This window comes from Cydia pomonella, chromosome 4, assembly GCF_033807575.1.
Source record: "Cydia pomonella isolate Wapato2018A chromosome 4, ilCydPomo1, whole genome shotgun sequence".
Lineage (NCBI taxonomy): Eukaryota > Metazoa > Arthropoda > Insecta > Lepidoptera > Tortricidae > Cydia > Cydia pomonella.
In genome coordinates, this window is record NC_084706.1 from 28,586,375 (window position 1) to 28,604,191 (window position 17,817).

General features: G+C 36.9%; 1 protein-coding gene across 2 annotated transcripts in view; it reads right to left on the reverse strand.

Annotated features, from left to right (window-relative positions):
- The window catches only part of LOC133517397 (beta-1,4-glucuronyltransferase 1-like), a 37,484-nt gene that overhangs the window by 16,925 nt on the left and 2,742 nt on the right, over positions 1-17,817 (reverse strand). For both annotated transcript variants that reach the window (XM_061850699.1, XM_061850698.1), the window contains exons 2-4: positions 8,554-8,645; positions 7,407-8,314; positions 6,802-6,958 (exon numbers count right to left, since the gene is read on the reverse strand). In XM_061850699.1, coding sequence (XP_061706683.1) covers positions 6,802-6,958; positions 7,407-8,314; positions 8,554-8,616 — 1,128 coding nt within the window. In that variant the 5' untranslated portion in view covers positions 8,617-8,645. The remainder of the gene's footprint in view (positions 1-6,801; positions 6,959-7,406; positions 8,315-8,553; positions 8,646-17,817) is intronic.

Below are 17,817 nucleotides of genomic sequence, written 5' to 3' on the forward strand. Positions count from 1 at the left end.
CTGTATCGTTTACTGAGGTGTGCCAATAAGGAGTATTCTATCTATCTATCTATGGATGCAATTCTGAAAGCGGAGGAAAGCAATATTCTTCAAAGGCTATTCCGTACATTTTAATCTATAAGTACCAACCGTAGTCCATTTCAATAATATTGCATCAACTTGGTGCCCTACTTAAATATAGTTTTTGTCTTGAATGAGGTCACCGGCCTCATTCGTTACGTCGTTGGGACAAAAAATGTTAGATACCTAAGTAAGACTTGCTTACGTTCGATTCTATTGTATTATAATTTTAGACACTTGTAATGTTATTTGAATTATTTGGTACAGTCAGCGTCAAAAGTAGCGGATCAGTCTATATACGCGTCAAAAGTATAGATCTCCTACTCTCTGATAACTTACCGAAAAAATATATTGCCTATATTAAGTACTATAATATACATTGGACTGCCACACAGGCTCTTAAATGCGAACTGTAGAGATGAATCTCTATAATCGCTATATGGGAAACTATTCCAGAGTGGCAGGTGTTTTTGCCGCGTGGTTTCACCCGCTGCAGACTGACTACGGGAACGAGTTTCGAACTTATTAATTTCATTTTATTTTCATATCCCACACAACGCATTTCGTTCGTCCCACATAATTACTTATTAAGATAGGTATACATATAATTATACTATAGAAGAAAAATGACCAAGTAATGAATTATTAATCTGTAATTGCAATAAATACAATTTAATTTATTTTGTTTAAAAATCAAACGAAACCAAACAAATGCAATGTTTGTCCAATAAAATATATATTAATTTCTTTGAATTGGTGACGGCCTTTTTAAACACCTTTGAAAACGCCTTGAGGATGTACTGTTTTATGCATTTGCATAAACAATAAATTGTATTCTAAATTTAGTGTTTTCTTTACGCAGTAACATTGCCAGCTAATAACAATGCTGCCACAAAAATTATAAATAATCCTCCTTCAAATTCCAGCAGTACACGCTTAACAAACAAATCATTAAACTACGGTCTGATGACGTCACAACACGACGTCATTACACGGCAATCATATTGCAGAGCGGTAATACAAGAACCAACTAATCTCAAAACCAAGCCCAGCAAATAAAGCCCTTATTCCAAACTACCTTAGAGCGTTTACGTGTGCAAGACATAACACGGTAATCTAACCAACATATCTAGCCACCGATCCAGGCAAATATAGTATTTATACCAACTACTTAAGAGCTGAGACATGTGTTAAAATACACTGGTAAAAATGTTTAATCCATGACACACTAAATCTTAAGACGAGTTAATCCAAAATAGCGTTTATGGGGACATCATTAAGAGCATTGGCGAGTGTAAAGTGTCGTTGTGTTCATGAAATTGAGACATATTAACCCCACATGTTAACTGAGTCCGTCGCGTAGGAAAACCAATATAATTTGACGTAATTACTGACGTTTACATCATCTCATGCTCATATTCCGGCCGCTGCTGTCACGATGCCGGAAATATCATCGCAAATCGACAGTGGATGCTGTAAAGTGTAAAACTTGCTTCTGTCGCAGCGTACGGCCCGATTCGAACTTCAATATACGTCAAAAATTTCCTAAAGGTACGATATGGATATGTTTGTTGAAACAAAAACGTCAGTTTTGACACTAACATATCGTATCTTTAGCAAATGTCTGACTATCTTAAAGTTCGAATCGGGCTGATAATCCAAGTATGAATATAATGTCTACGGGTAAAGTTTCAATCAATTTTGACGGTCGCATGTCGCATGAGTAGTTCTAACGGCAATCTTGAGCATTGACATGCGCAGTGGCAGAAACATGCGGAAGAAGATATTTGCTGAATGCTTACTGCATTGATAACTGCGACAAACTAAAGGACCTTTCGGGCGCTCTCGGCTCAGTATTGCTTTAAGCAATTATTGGTGTTGGCAACACTTGACTTTCCTTGACGTGCACAACCACAGATAAAATATTGACTTGAATTTTGATAAACCTATAGCAGAAAGGGAAATGTTAACGGAATAGTGACCGCTTTCAGACGAAAGGAGTGCCCGCGGCGTCCGTTTACTCGTCGACGATAAGCAGCAGTGGGCGATAAGGGCTGATATGATGATGATAAGCCGAAAGGGGTAGTGCCATACATTAGAGAGAGAAAACTTGATTCTTGATCGTTGACAAATTTCGGTTTTGTAAGAAGTGTCATTTCTGTACGGTATTATTTATAATGTGCTTCAGTGGCATTGGGCAACTAGTCTGAACTTGGAATTTACTTCATGAGAATAATAACATAATGTAAGCAATTGAATTATTATTCGAATGAGAATAATGGTTATTTTGCGTGGTCGGGCAAACTTGTTGGACTCGCTTAGTGGGTAAATGGTAACACAGCGGTGTCAAGTTACTATGGCAATGTTCCGTCTTTCATAACCTCCGCTATTTCAGGCCACAGCGCACAGCGACAGCGGAAGAAAGGCTTATGTGTCACTGAAATCGTTCACATCGATGCATCCCGCTCATACTTATTGGTGGGAGATGCGCTGCTGCGTTTGATAATAAAATGAGATCAAATAATTACTCTTTGGGCAGTTTTTTGCCTTTATTCTCATATTTTATAAAGTTTGAATACCTCCTCATTCTGAACGGAATAAAAATAAAATCCCAATTTGGGACAAAATATATATGTACAGTCACCATCAGATATATCAGAGCGGCTAAGGTATTAACAAATATCTAAGCACGCACTCTAACGCCTTAACAATGAGGCGTGTTCAGATATTTGTGAGCGCTTTGACCGCTCCGATAAATGTGATGGCGACTGTACATAATTTTACGTTAATAACTCAGAGGAGGACTTTGTAGGATATACATATACATACGGTGAAATTGCACTTATATTATACAGAATAGGGAACTCTAACCACCAAAATGTATCGCAATCGGACGAAAAAAAAAGCGGCCAAGTGCGAGTCGGACTCGCGCATGAAGGGTTCCGTACCATTTATGACGTATTAAAAAAAATCTACTTACTAGATCTCGTTCAACATTTTACCACTTAGGACACACATTTTACCACTTTGAAAGTGTCTCTCGCGCAAACTATTCAGTTTAGAAAAAAATGATATTAGAAACCTCAATATCATTTTTGAAGACCTATCCGTAGATACCCCACACGTATGGGTTGGATGAAAAAAAAAAATATTTTTTATTTTATGACTTATTAAAAAAACTACTTACTAGATCTCGTTCAAACCAATTTTCGGTGGAAGTTTGCATGGTAATGTATATGATATATTTTTTTTAGATTTTTCATTCTGTTATTTTAGAAGTTACGGGGGGGGGACACACATTTTTTCACTTTGGAAGTGTCTCTCGCGCAAACTATTCAGTTTAGGAAAAAATTATATTAGAAACCTAAATATTAATTTTGAAGACCTATCCCTAGATACCCCACACGTATGGGTTTGATGAAAAAAAATTTTTTTTTTATTTTTTATGACTTATAAAAAAAAAACTACTTACTAGATCTCGTTCGAACCAATTTTCGGTGGAAGTTTGCATGGCAATGTATATCATATATTTTTTTTAGTTTTTTCTTTCTGTTATTTTAGAAGTTACGGGGGGGGGACACACTTTTTACCACTTTGGAAGTGTCTCTCGCACAAACTATTCAGTTTAGAAAAAAATGATATTAGAAACCTCAATATCATTTTTAAAGACCTATCCATAGATACCCCACACGTATGGGTTTGACGAAAAAAGATTTTTTGAGTTTCAGTTCTAAGTATGGGGAACCCCCAAAATTTATTGTTTTTTTCTATTTTTGTGTAAACATCATAATGCGGTTCATATGATACATCTACTTACCAAGTTTGAACAGTATAGCTTTTATAGTTTCGGAAAAAAGTGGCTGTGACAGAATCGGACAGACAGACGGACATGACGAATCTATAAGGGTTCCGTTTTTTGCCATTTGGCTACGGAACCCTAAAAACATCCACGAATAAATATTAAAAAAAAACGTTTAAAAACTGCTCATTTAAATTGTTGCGGATCTCAAGGTCACGCGTATACTGGTTAGTTTGCACTAAATCGAGGAAAGCCATCCTCACTACCAACTAGGCAAGGAAGCAAAAAAAATGTTTAAATTAAAGGTAAAAGTAATCTGAAAACTGCCATTTCAATATTCATAGAACATCCAACGTGCGACTCTCTGTATTGGCTTTATTGGCCACAATAAATAATTAGTAGCGCCGGCCGGTGCAGCCGAAATGAAACGCATTTATTTTCCGATTTCATTACCATGCTCGACCTCGACTAATTTATGGCTTCGTAGCGCGAAAACGGAGATATATTGATGGCCAGTGGTCAGATTGAAATATCTTTGTCAAAAATTATACTTTATCGCTCGAAATTCGAAAACCAAATTCAATCATATATTTTGCAAGTTCATAGGAGAGACGTGAACCTAATTACTGTAAACGACCCTTCTGTAAGCCTAGCACATGATTGGTGCGACAGTATCTCGCTGTGACATAGACTACCCGTCTTTTTCTAACTATGTTAATTAAAGAGGGACGGGCCTCGCCGCGAGATACTGTCGCGCCAATCATGTGCTAGCGCGGCTGTTTCAATGTTTAAAGTATGGCTGCCATCACGAAGAATTTCCTACATTGACCCGCCTGTATCTCTAACTAACGCGCGTAATTATATTGCTGTCCTGCTCATGATGCCAGCGGCCATGATGACACCGTGCGAGCGGAAAGAGAAGTTTAAAATTGAAATAGACCACCAGTGTTGGCCGAATGTTAATTGCAATTGACTATTAACCACTACAAATTGAACCGTAAACCGTAACGGACGGTTACAGTTTAAGGTTCAATCTGTAATGGTTAATTGTCAATTGCATTAATGTTTCGGCCAACACTGCAGACCACCTTTGCCATACCACCATACATTACTTTATAGGCTGGCTAGTATTTGCATACTGCATTTTAGCGTTTTTAGTAACACATGAAACTCAAGAGTTGCCCTTTGGTCTAAAGAGTGCACCTCTCACCGAGTCCACTTTCATGTTGTGGCGCAATAGCAAATGAAGATTTATGGCGTGTTCCTGTTTCACGAGTTATAATATTAATCCCGAAATATTGAAACGTGAATTGGCTATTTGTTGAAAGTCCAGTGACACCTATCTACCCGTAGTCCTCACACCGGTGTTGCCCTTGAGCCATCCTAGGTGTCGCTTTTTGTGCAGGCTGTTCTTAGCGCATTGGGAGTAGAAAACGTTTTTAATTATAAAACATTAATTCATATTAGTCTTGTAGCTTTGTTCATACAATGAAATATTTAACTATTTCATTTCAAAAGGAAGCAAATAAATTTATAATAAAAATTGTAACTGGTGTCTGGTATAGGATTCCATATAACTGTTTGTATAGACAGGTGCCTACTTTACTTTGTTAGTTATTGATAATTCCAGTCATTATTCTTCTTAAATGGCTTGTAGAGTTAGAAGCTTGGCTCTACAAGAGATCTGATTTTTGACGGTGCGAGTCTCATGTTTTCGTCTTTGCAAAATTTTACATGAAAATGTTTTGAATGGGCTCTTAATTCCCATTTTTCAAAAAGTTGTACTACTTCCCTAGAGCTCGTGAAGACAACTGTTGACTTGCCTGCAAATATTTATGATATAAAATATTTAGACATGGTCGTCTTCTATCCAACGAAGGGGCCAATTCAAAATTACATTTAGACATCAATAAATTCTAAATGATGTCAATTAGTTTTCAGTCGTCTCGCTCGCGCTAATTTTGATGTCAAAGTATACGTATAGGCCTCCGAGTTAATCGTACACCCAGATTATTAACTGGTTGCACTTAAGAACAGTGTATTAAGAGGATAGTGGACGGCCGCTCCTCCATACAAACGTAGTCCCCATTTTCCTCCCTAAATATTGATATTATGGAACCATAGCTATGCCCCTTCGTTTTTTTTTTCATTATTATAAGATAAGGAACTGAAAAGTTGAAAACAATTTAATTCAATAACATTTGTATAGAGAAGCAGAACTCCCCTTTTTAAAGAAGTTGCAAACACCCGTAGATTCAGAGAACGGGGCCACCTTACTGGCATCCTGCCAAATTACCACACTAATAACTATAACAGCAATGTGAACAAGTTTATTCCACCTATTCAACTTTTTTCATTAAATCCGTGGATTTGGTATTGAGAATGTTTACATTTACAACGTTTCAGACTACCTACGAGAATCTTATATTTTTAATCGACTTCAATCCGTGCTTTCAGTACAGTGTTGCCATAGACATATTAATTGTTTAAAACTATAAAGAATAGGGTTTTGCTCCTTTCCAAACGATGTTAGACATGTTTCTCGATTATCATGATAACGGGATTGAAATTTGAAATATGTTGTGGACCAAGGATAACAAATGGTTTTCTTAACCTATCCTAGACTCAAATAAAGACAATAATATTTAGCTCTTTAGGAGTTTGAACGTATAAATACCCTAATATATTCTCTGGCTAAGTCTTCCGTGTACAGTGGCTTTCACTCTCAAGAGCAAAGCTCAACAAATATTACTGCTGATAACCAATTACGTTAAAAATGGCAAGGGCTCATGGTTCGTGGTCAATATTAACATTAAGAAAAAGTGTCCGCTATTTCAAATACGGCGAGTGATGGTCGATTGCGTTCAGATTAAATGTTTTTTTGCGGTAACTACACGCACATGTCATTTGCTTTAAATATGTTATCGATACGATGAGCTCACCTGAGTGTTCCTAGTGAATCCATAACCTAAAAAACGCTCGTCGTGGCCCGGCACGGTGTCGGGCGCTACGTAGAAGGGCTCGTAGAGCAGCTCAAAGTTGGTCACGTTATGGCTAACGTGCGTGTGCACGCTCTCGTTGCCGCCCGTCGCCTCCCATCTAGAGATCAAACATAAGACAGGATAAAATAATTATTGCGAAGTTGGGCTTGCTCCAGCCTTCATACATAACCCTTATAATTTTTGATCAAAAGGAAAAATAAAAATGTTGTAATTGTATGGTCTACATAAACAATTCCTAAATTATAACTTCCATAAGAAAATGCACGAGTTACTTACTTTAAAAAAAGTAATCGTGCCTTTAATATTCGAAGAGTGCCCTCGATTTTAATAAAACCCATCATTTTATCCAGACCTAATGATGGGACAGAGACCAACCTTTTCGTAATCAAGCTAATTTGTCAAATCAGTCCAGAAATCTTATCATCTTACTTAATACAAACATACTCGTACATAGAAAAAAAAGCGACCAGCGAAAGCGTTTCCTTATTAGATAGAAAAATGTAAAATGATAATCATAAGGTTATTTTACTAGAATGAAAACTCACCTTGTAAAATTAGAAGCGTACTGGTTGTAGATAAACACCTTCCTATGGAAAGGTATCGCCAGCTTCTTCCTCGACAGCCTCAACAGCTCCGACTTGTTCGCCGGAAAACTGGCCACCCTCAAATCCAACTCGTAAGTCGGCACCACGTACGCACAGAGCGGGCACTTTGGGGCCTTAGCTAGGAACTTATCTAAAGATTCCGCCATTCCTTTAGACGGCACTATATCTACATCTACCAGAAAAACATAAGGCGTCTGACAATTCTTCCTGGCTAGGTTCCTCAAGTGATTCTGAGGATACGGATGTCTAACTCTCCAGGTCATTGTATCTGACTTAATCTCATAAGGCGGTAGCGGTTTCGCTTCGCAATCCCTCGCCCAAGTTGGTACATGTCCTGGGACTCCTGGTCTTTCGCTTGGAGTGACCACGTGAAGAGCTATTCGCATGTATATTTCTGGTTGGCATCGGAACAGCCACATAGCGAATGCTCTGAGAAGTCTTAATTCATCCCCAGCAACGAAGACCGCCACCGATATGGGTCCGGACCAATGCGCTGCGATCCTGAGGAGTTCATGCAGTCGCTCTATTGAGCTTTGAGTGGCTAAGCAGACACGTCGATCTGATGATAGTTCTGCGTATAAATCTCCCACTGCAGCGTAGTCAAACATCTTGTACGACCTTGAACCATCCCATCTTCCTAATCGTAAGTCTATCCTTGAAATAGGGTCGTCATCGACGCTGGGGTTGGCTGCGTCACAAGGCTCGCAGGTGGGGGGTTCGGTGGGGGGTTGAGTGACATGTGGTGGGCAGGAGGGAGGCTGGAGCAGCCAAATGTTGGCGGCGGCGTTGTAGAGGACCAGTGCGATAGCGCAGATGGTGACGACGCTCCATTGGCAACGCCAGCGCCACTGTTAGAAATTAAACATGAGAACCCAAGTTAAAAAAAAACTACTGTTTTTCCATTTGCTCGTATAATATTATAGCAGTTCCAGTTGTTCAGTTCCACTGAAGTAAGAAGTACTGTTTTATCTAAAAAAAAGCGTTAATGCAAAAAAGGACTAGACGCCATAGAGCATCGGATCAGACAATGTAGAAACACTAAGAAAAGTGATGATTATTTTATTTTCTTATCAAGAGAGGTACTTACAATCTTGTCGCCTCGCAAGCCGGACATGGGTTTCCTAAACTGGTGGTACCGCAGCACGGCCATCACATTACTTGCTCATCCTCAGAGACGAACTGCAACAAAGATAAATATAATTTATTTTTTCAGTAGGCATAATTACAATACGCTTATGAACTTCAAATACAGCTACACCGGCTCTAACGCTACAACTCTGACCCGAGAAGATTTAAATCCCTCCTAAGTTGTAGAAGGGTATCCCAATACGGGACCGGCAAGAAACTAGGCGGGACACATTTTTCAAATCATCACGTCTAATTAACATGATGATGATCTAATTAACATAACTATTCAGAATAATTTTAAAATGTGCATGCTGTCTTGAAATATAGTAGTATATAGTATAAGACCTGTAACTAACCCTTTTTCTGCAAATAAAATCTGTACAATACATTATAAATACAATGGTTTTGGTCAAATGTAACGTAGGACAAAGAAATATTTTAGTGTCTCCAAAAATATGAGACAAAACCCTACGGGTCGGGTATAGAATTGAGTCTGCTGATGTGCCGTCAGAGAGTCACCGAAATTTAATAATTTTCAATAGGGAAAATTCCGAAAACTTCGTTTTGTATCGGAATCGAAAATCTCAATTTCCGTAATGAAAGTTTCTTTTGTTTAGTGTTTGTTTTGTTTTGCAGAAATTCCCGAGAAATTTTCCAACTTTTTTGGAAACTTTCCTCATCTTGCACACCCGTAGAATTGACAAAGAAATTAATAAGTAAGGTACTTTTTAGGGTTCCGTAGCCAAATGGCAAAAAACGGAACCCTTATAGATTCGTCATGTCCGTCTGTCTGTCCGATTCTGTCACAGCCACTTTTTTATAATATATAACTTACGCTGCCCAACAGAAAATGGAACGTTGCCTAACAATCGAACGATAAAAGACACTCTCTTGCCTCTCCAGTCCATACAACGCTAATAACTCGTATAATGTACATTCGTTCAATACGTTACATGTATATTATGTACAACACAACAATAGCATGAATTGATTGATTTTATCAACCTTACCGAATCAAATCAGATATTATGGCCATAGTGAAAAAGTAAAAGTACGTTGTCGTACGTTGGTAATACTGGATGCCTAAAGCCAAGATGCCTATTGTTTGCGCTACCACAGTGAAACGCTACATATCTCTCTATCGCTCTAATATGTACTCACCAGAGTGATAAGTGTGACAAAGACAGAAAATGTTTCGTTGTCGTAGCGCAAACTACTTATTCATCGCAGCGGAGCGCATCTTGGCTTGGTACCCGTCCCTGTAGTTACTAAAGCAAGGAAGGCCCGGACCCCGGCTTGGACCAAAGGCCCTACCGCGCAAAACCGAATTCCAAATTTTTTTATCTGGCTCTCGCTATCGCATGAATACGCAAAAGCGATAGAGAGCCAGATAATGTTTTACAATTTTTCGATTTTGGCGGTAGGCCATCAGACCTCGGACACAAGACAGGTCAAACATGGAATATATTATTGACCATCGAGTTAGAATTACTACGTATAGAAAAGCTAAACCAAAGAAAAAAAAGCGGCCAAGTGCGAGTCGGACTCGCGCATGAAGGGTTCCGTACCATTTAAGACGTATTAAAAAAATCTACTTACTAGATCTTGTTCAACATTTTACCACTTTGGACACACATTTTACCACTTTGGAAGTGTCTCTCGCGCAAACTATTCAGTTTCGAAAAAAATGATATTAGGAACCTAAATATCATTTTTGAAGACCCATCCATAGATACCCCACACGTATGGGTTTGATGAAAAAAATTTTATTTTTATTTTATGACGTATTAAAAAAAACTACTCACTAGATCTCGTTCAAACCAATTTTCGGTGGAAGTTTGCATGGTAATGTATATCATATATTTTTTTTTAGATTTTTCATTCTGTTATTTTAGAAGTTACAGGGGGGGGGGGACACACATTTTTTTCACTTTGGAAGTGTCTCTCGCGCAAACTATTCAGTTTAGAAAAAAATGATATTAGAAACCTAAATATCATTTTTGAAAACCTATCCCTAGATACCCCACACGTATGGGTTTGATGATTTTTTTTTTTTTTATTTTTATGACGTATTAAAAAAAACTACTCACTAGATCTCGTTCAAACCAATTTTCGGTGGAAGTTTGCATGGGAATGTATATCATATTTTTTTTTAGATTTTTCATTCTCTTATTTTAGAAGTTATGGGGGGGGGACACACTTTTTACCACTTTGGAAGTATCTCTCGCGCAAACTATTCAGTTTAGAAAAAAATGATATTAGAAACCTCAATAAACCCTAACAAGTGTCGCAACTTGTACACAAGGGGGCGGCTTGCGGGGGGAGCGGGATGAAAACCAAGAATGTGTTGCAGTATTAGGGCAATGTTATTGACTGTTTTATTTCCTTTCACTGTGACTTGCGTGACTAGGTTTATTCTTCTCCGCAATGCGTTGGTCTAGCTAGGCTAATGACTAACTAATCTACTCGTATAGCAAACTAAGCGCGTTCGTTCCAAGTCGTGGTCTTGTGCAGACCAGCGGCTAGTGAGCTCCGACCGCTGTTCACCACGATGACAATGGTCGCCTGACAATTGTCTTTACCTTTGCCCGGGGCGACATCATCATTAATTTACATTTTGGACCAGCAGTGTACGGCGAATTGTCAATCTCAGATAAAAATTGTCACAGCAGTGAAACCGTCAGGCCCCTGTTCAGCACGCTGACAATTGTCGCCAGAATGTTGTTGTTGAGAATTTTCGTTCCGGGACGACAGCATCATTAACTTGCATTTTGGACCAGCAGTGTATAGCGAATTGTCAATGTCAGATAACATTCACCGTACACCATCGTTACTTACCGACCCAGAAATGTAGGTAGATACAGGAAATAGTCATTCGTTAATGTCAGTTGTCAAGTTGGCTAGTTTTTCAAACGCATGTACCGAATTATTAAGTCGAAACTTGAGTTCTTTTCAACTTGTTGGAGACCAGACTCTTTTCTTGTTCAAAAGATAACCTTAAACCAAAAATGCCATTGACTTGATGCCATTAGGGCACTCTCTAATGGCATCAAGTCAATGGCATTTGCTGGCAGCTGCTGCTTTTCTCCAAAGATCATCCGATATCCGATATCGGATCGGACAATGTGAAAACACTAACAAATTAACAACTGACTGTCGTCCGACTGAGCGAGCGCATAGCGACGAAATGTTTTAAAAGTACCTACTTACTAACAACTAATAATTGGTATGATGATTTATTCACCCGGCCGACCAAATCGCCCGTTCTCGCCAAAGATTTGGAATGAGTAACGTAATGGTGAACTGATTTTATTCGGTGAACTAATGATTGTAATGGATAACGTATCGTTCAATCAGAAACTTACATTATAACATATACTAATATATGCTTGTGTTGTCTAACAAAATGTTGTATATTCAATTGTAAAAGACGCTGCGACTTTAAATGTCAAGAAAAACACAAAATTCGTATGCAAGATAATATTAGTACCAGGCGCGGATCCAGCCCTCAAAAAAGGTTGTGGTCAGAGCCACCCTAAAATCGGCCAAGTGCGAGTCGGATTACGCACTTATTCATGAACAATCATGACTCATGAGATATGATCGCCGTCGTTCATGAACGATCATCAGGCTATCGATCTCAATAGACTGTGAAGGTGTTACGTCACAAGACTATAAGGGGGTACCTACCTAATGATTCCCTGACATATTTTTTGTAGATTATTGATTCGCAGACAACGTTTCGCCGAACATCGTTTTGCAGAGGGATTTAATCGTACCTAGATGTAACGTTTGGTAATTTTGGTTTTACCAAAAAAAAAATTACCCAATTTCATTTCCCAAATATTTTTTTGCAACTGTACATTTTTCAATCAACCTTTTCCTCCATACTTATTTGACAGATTTCAATTTAACAAATTACCATTTCCCTTACAACAATTCAACAACATTCATTAGACCAATTTTTTTTAACTTGATTTAAAAATGTTGAACAATTTTTAGTTTATCAAACATGTTTAGTCTATTTTTATTTATTTTTTACAACAACATAAAAACGAACTGTTGCCAAAAAAGCGGGCTAGGTTAGAACTGCGACACTCTTAATAATGAACTCTTGTTAGAAAAGCAGGTTAAGTTAGAACTGCGACCCCTGGAAAGGCAAACGGTTGCCGGAAAAGCGGGTTAGGTTAGAGGTGCGACCCCCACAAAAACGAACTGTCGCATAAAAATACTGTTTGGTTAGGTTAAGTTACTGGATTTTTTTACTATACATAAAAAAGAGACAGCAACGTATTAAAATGACTAAATAAAGAATTGATTTGTCAATAATGGTTTGTAATGTTTTGATTTGCTCGTACGTATGTACCTACCTATAAATTTGGCTACTATATAATTCGAGGAATAAAAATGGTGACAAAAATTTTTGAAATACCTAAAATGTCTATACAGTGTTTTTCAAAACGTTCTGATGCAAAACATTTTTAATGTTATGTATTAAGTTGGGAAATGATTATCTGGTACTTTTGCGATAAATTCTTTGGAAAATGCAATGCAAAAACTTTTGGTCATCTTTTGGGTCTTTTGGTTAGTTTTTATTCTTTATTTCTTACTTTCTTATTTAGCAAAAAACTTGGTAATCCGTTAGTAACCTAAGAATTTAATTTGGCAGAGTAATCTGTCCGATTAAACAACTTTTACTCGAGTAACGTTTTTTTTCAAATTTAATTTTGAATAAAGTGACAGTTAGTAATTTGCGCAATTGCGGTACTCCATGCATATTATCGGCGTATAAAGTAATGTATCGGAGATCTCAAACAATTTATTGCAGTCCATGGAGCCCTGTTTAGATAGATAACTACGCTAAAAAACAACTACGTTTAAAAAAACAACGAAATTTGGACTAATATTTGTTGTTTCGGGTTTCTAAGACTAGTTAAGCTAAAAAGAATTGCCCCTGTAATGTTAGTAAATAATTGTTATTCTTGTAAATAAGTAGGGGTCAGCTGATATTAACATGCTCCAATTTCTAATAATTAATACAAAAAAGCGGCCTAGTGCGAGTCGGACTCGCGCATGAAGGGTTCCGTACCATTTATGACGTATTAAAAAAATCTACTTACTAGATCTTGTTCAACATTTTACCACTTTGGACACACATTTTACCACTTTGGAAGTGATAAAATGTGACTCTCGCGCGAACTATTCAGTTTAGAAAAAAATGATATTAGAAACCTCAATATCATTTTTGAAGACCTATCCGTAGATACACCACACGTATGGGTTTGATGAAAAAAAAAAAAATATTTTATGACTTATTAAAAAAACTACTTACTAGATCTCGTTCAAACCAATTTTCGGTGGAAGTTTGCATGGTAATGTATATCATATATTTTTTTTAGATTTTTCTTTCTGTTATTTTAGAAGTTACAGGGGGGGGGGACATTTTTTTTCACTTTGGAAGTGTCTCTCGCACAAACTATTCAGTTAAGAAAAAAATGATATTAGGAACCTAAATATCATTTTTGAAGACCTATCCGATACCCCACACGTATGAGTTTGATGAAAAAATTTTTTTTTTTTTAATTTTATGACGTATAAAAAAAAACTACTCCCTAGATCTCATTCAAACCAATTTTCGGTGGAAGTTTGCATGGTAATGTATATCATATATTTTTTTTAGATTTTTCATTCTGTTATTTTAGAAGTTACAGGGGGGGGGACACATTTTTTCACTTTAGAAGTATCTCTCGCGCAAATTATTCAGTTTAGAAAAAAATGATATTAGGGACCTAAATATCATTTTTAAAGACCTAAATACCATTTTTAAGATACCCCACACGTATGGGTTTGATGAAAAAAGATTTTTTGTGTTTCAGTTCTAAGTATGGAGAACCCCCAAAATTTATTGTTTTTTTTTCTATTTTTGTGTGAACATCTTAATGCGGTTCATAGAATACATCCACTTACTAAGTTTGAACAGTATAGCTCTTATAGTTTCGGAAAAAAAGTGGCTGTGACATAATCGGACAGACAGACGGACATGACGAATCTATAAGGGTTCCGTTTTTTTGCCATTTGGCTACGGAACCCTAAAAATCACTCTACCTATCGTGTTTCGAGTTTCGACCACGGGTTTCTCGGGTAATTGTGACGGTTACCAAACGATTACTCTACGAAAAGTAAATCCGCTTATAGATTTAATCCAAGTTGCCAACTGACCACTCTGCGTAATGAAATTCTGCCAAAGCGTCTGCGAAACAAAAATCAGCGTAATTTTACTCGGTGAATCAATAGGGCACCCTATTAGGGTTGTGGGCATGCCCATCGTGCCCACAACGGTGGATCCGCCCTTGATTAGTACCCAAACAACGAAAAAATTCAAAAACTTGAAATTTTTAGCCCCTAAGGGGGTGAAAATGGGGGTGGAATTTTGTTTGGGGAATTAATAACTGCTGTACCAATTCAGTTGAAACTTGTTATATAGATAGTTTCTGGTATGGGGAAAGATATAGAATAATTTTCAATCCCAAAAATCGCCCCATAAGGGTGCAAAAGGATGTTAGGAGGGAAAAGGGGGTTGAAGTTTATATGGGGAATATTTCAAGATTTTTAATAAAAAATCACCCCCGACCCTTTAAATTAGGGGATGGAAAATTGTCATAGCAACCCACGAAAATAAGTGAAATCCCATCGAAATCATTTCATGTAAAATGTTGCCAAGGCGACACCATAAGGCTCGTACTGTCAAAAAGTTATCAGATCTCTTGTAGAGCCAAGCTTCTAACTGTACAAACTCTATATAACTCTACACCTTAGTAGTTTCGTTACAAGAACTATAACTATAATCAAAACTAATGAATATAGTGAATACATTTTTCACCTTATTAACGAAACGGCCAAGCCATATATTTTGACTAAGGAGTAGAGTTTGTGAAGTTAGGGCTTGTAGAGTTAGAAAAGTTTGGTCCTACAAGAGATCTGATAACTTTCTGACAGTACGAGCCCCTTGGTTTCGCCTTGGCAACATTTTACATGAAAATGTTTTTGGTGGTATATTTTTTACTTTTAAACAGTTGTTTAAAAGTAAAAAATATAAAAAAAATATTTAATAGGTAGTAATTTCAAGCTTTATAAATTTACAAAAATAATTTTACGTCATAAACGCCTTACGTCACGCGTACATCATTTTGGGAAAGTGCTGATACTCTTCAAACTGCTGAATTGATTTTTATCAAACATAAGTAAGAACTACCGCAAGGAAACTCGCTTTCACGTAAAACAAAACCGCATCGTAATCGGTCCATCCGTTTGAGAGTTATGATGCCGCAGACAGACAGACAGAATGGCGTCATACTTATAACACATCGGGGGTTTAAAATAGATATGTACAGTCAGCAAAGGGAGATTTGACCCCTCTACATTGAAGTTTGTTTAGAGGGGTTTCAAATCACTACATAATTTATCTCAAATGTAAAATTAAGAAAGAGGCACTGTCTATACTCGTTACATTTTTTGGTAAGCGGTTACCGTCGCCCATGGACACCCGCCACACCAGAGCAGTTGTGCGTTGCCGGTTTTTAAGATGGGAGTAAGTACGCTCTATTCTTGAACGTTTTACTTCACGATTTGTATTTTTTGCGATCTTCACAAAATCCAAGTTAAATTGTTCCTCAAAGAAAAACGGTGGTATTAAATATTAAAACAAAAGGTTTTGGCTTAAAAAATTTAGTTTATTAGAGGGTTCCCCTGACGTGGAATAGTAAAGTGCGTTCGTGGTTAAGGGTTACTGTCTTTGGACCCTAGGTACATAAATATTTATTTATTTAAGTACAAAAAAAGCGGCCAAGTGCGAGTCGGACTCGCGCATGAAGGGTTCCGTACCATTTGAGACGTATTAAAAAAAAATCTACTTGCTAGATCTTGTTCAACATTTTACCACTTTGGACACACATTTTACCACTTTGGAAGTGTCTCTCGCGCAAACTATTCAGTTTAGAAAAAAATGATATTAGGAACCTAAATATCATTTTTGAAGACCTATCCATAGATACCCCACACGTATGGGTTTAATGAATTTTTTTTTTAAATTTTATGACGTATTAAAAAACAAACTACTCACTGGATCTCGTTCAAACCAATTTTCGGTGGAAGTTTGCATGGTAATGTATATCATTTTTTTTTTTTAGATTTTTCATTCTGTTATTTTAGAAGTTACAGGGGGGGGACACACATTTTACTGCTTATAAGTGTCTCTCGCGCAAACTATTCATTTTAGTAAAAAATGATATTAGAAACCTCAATATCATTTTTGAAGACCTATCCATAGATACCCCACACGTATGGGTTTGATGAAAAAAGATTTTTTGAGTTTCAGTTCTAAGTATGGGGAACCCCCAAAATTTATTGTTTTTTTTTCTATTTTTGTGTGAACATCTTAATGCGGTTCATAGAATACATCCACTTACTAAGTTTGAACAGTATAGCTCTTATAGTTTCGGAAAAAAGTGGCTGTGACAGAATCGGACAGACAGACGGACATGACGAATCTATAAGGGTTCCGTTTTTTGCCATTTGGCTACGGAACCCTAAAAATACAAACAGGCATTCTCTATCAGTCAACCAGAAACAAACGGAAACTTCGAGATAAAATAAGAAACGCGTTTATATAACACATCAACAATATTATCTACGTTAGTACGAATAGGTTTTAGAATAATTAAAATACTTGCCACATAATTTTTATGCTAGGGATATCAACAATGGTTCAATACTCTGAGTAAAGGTATTTTTGAATAACCGTCACGTCAAGTTAATATAAATGCTTAATATTACCTGCCAAAAATCTACTATTAAAACTAACGATATTTTATTGTTATCACAAAATAAATCCCATACTTGACTTCATGTAGGTACCTAATAAAGAAGTTTTGGGTAAAATTGTTTATTGTATATTTTTTATTGTACCTATGTAGGTTTTTTTTTTTTAATTTCCAACAACTAAAAATATAATAACAATACAATAAACCTAATCTAACATATATATGTTACATTACTTATCTATTAAATAAAACTAAAAACTAAAAAAACTAAAACTAAACTAAATAAAATTAAAATACGTCTAAAAAGTTTGGCCCCTTTGGCATGCCTCTTAATTTAAGTATGTACATTCATTCGTGAAAAGAAAATATTTTTGGGATAAGACCGCATTATTTTACTCATAAGA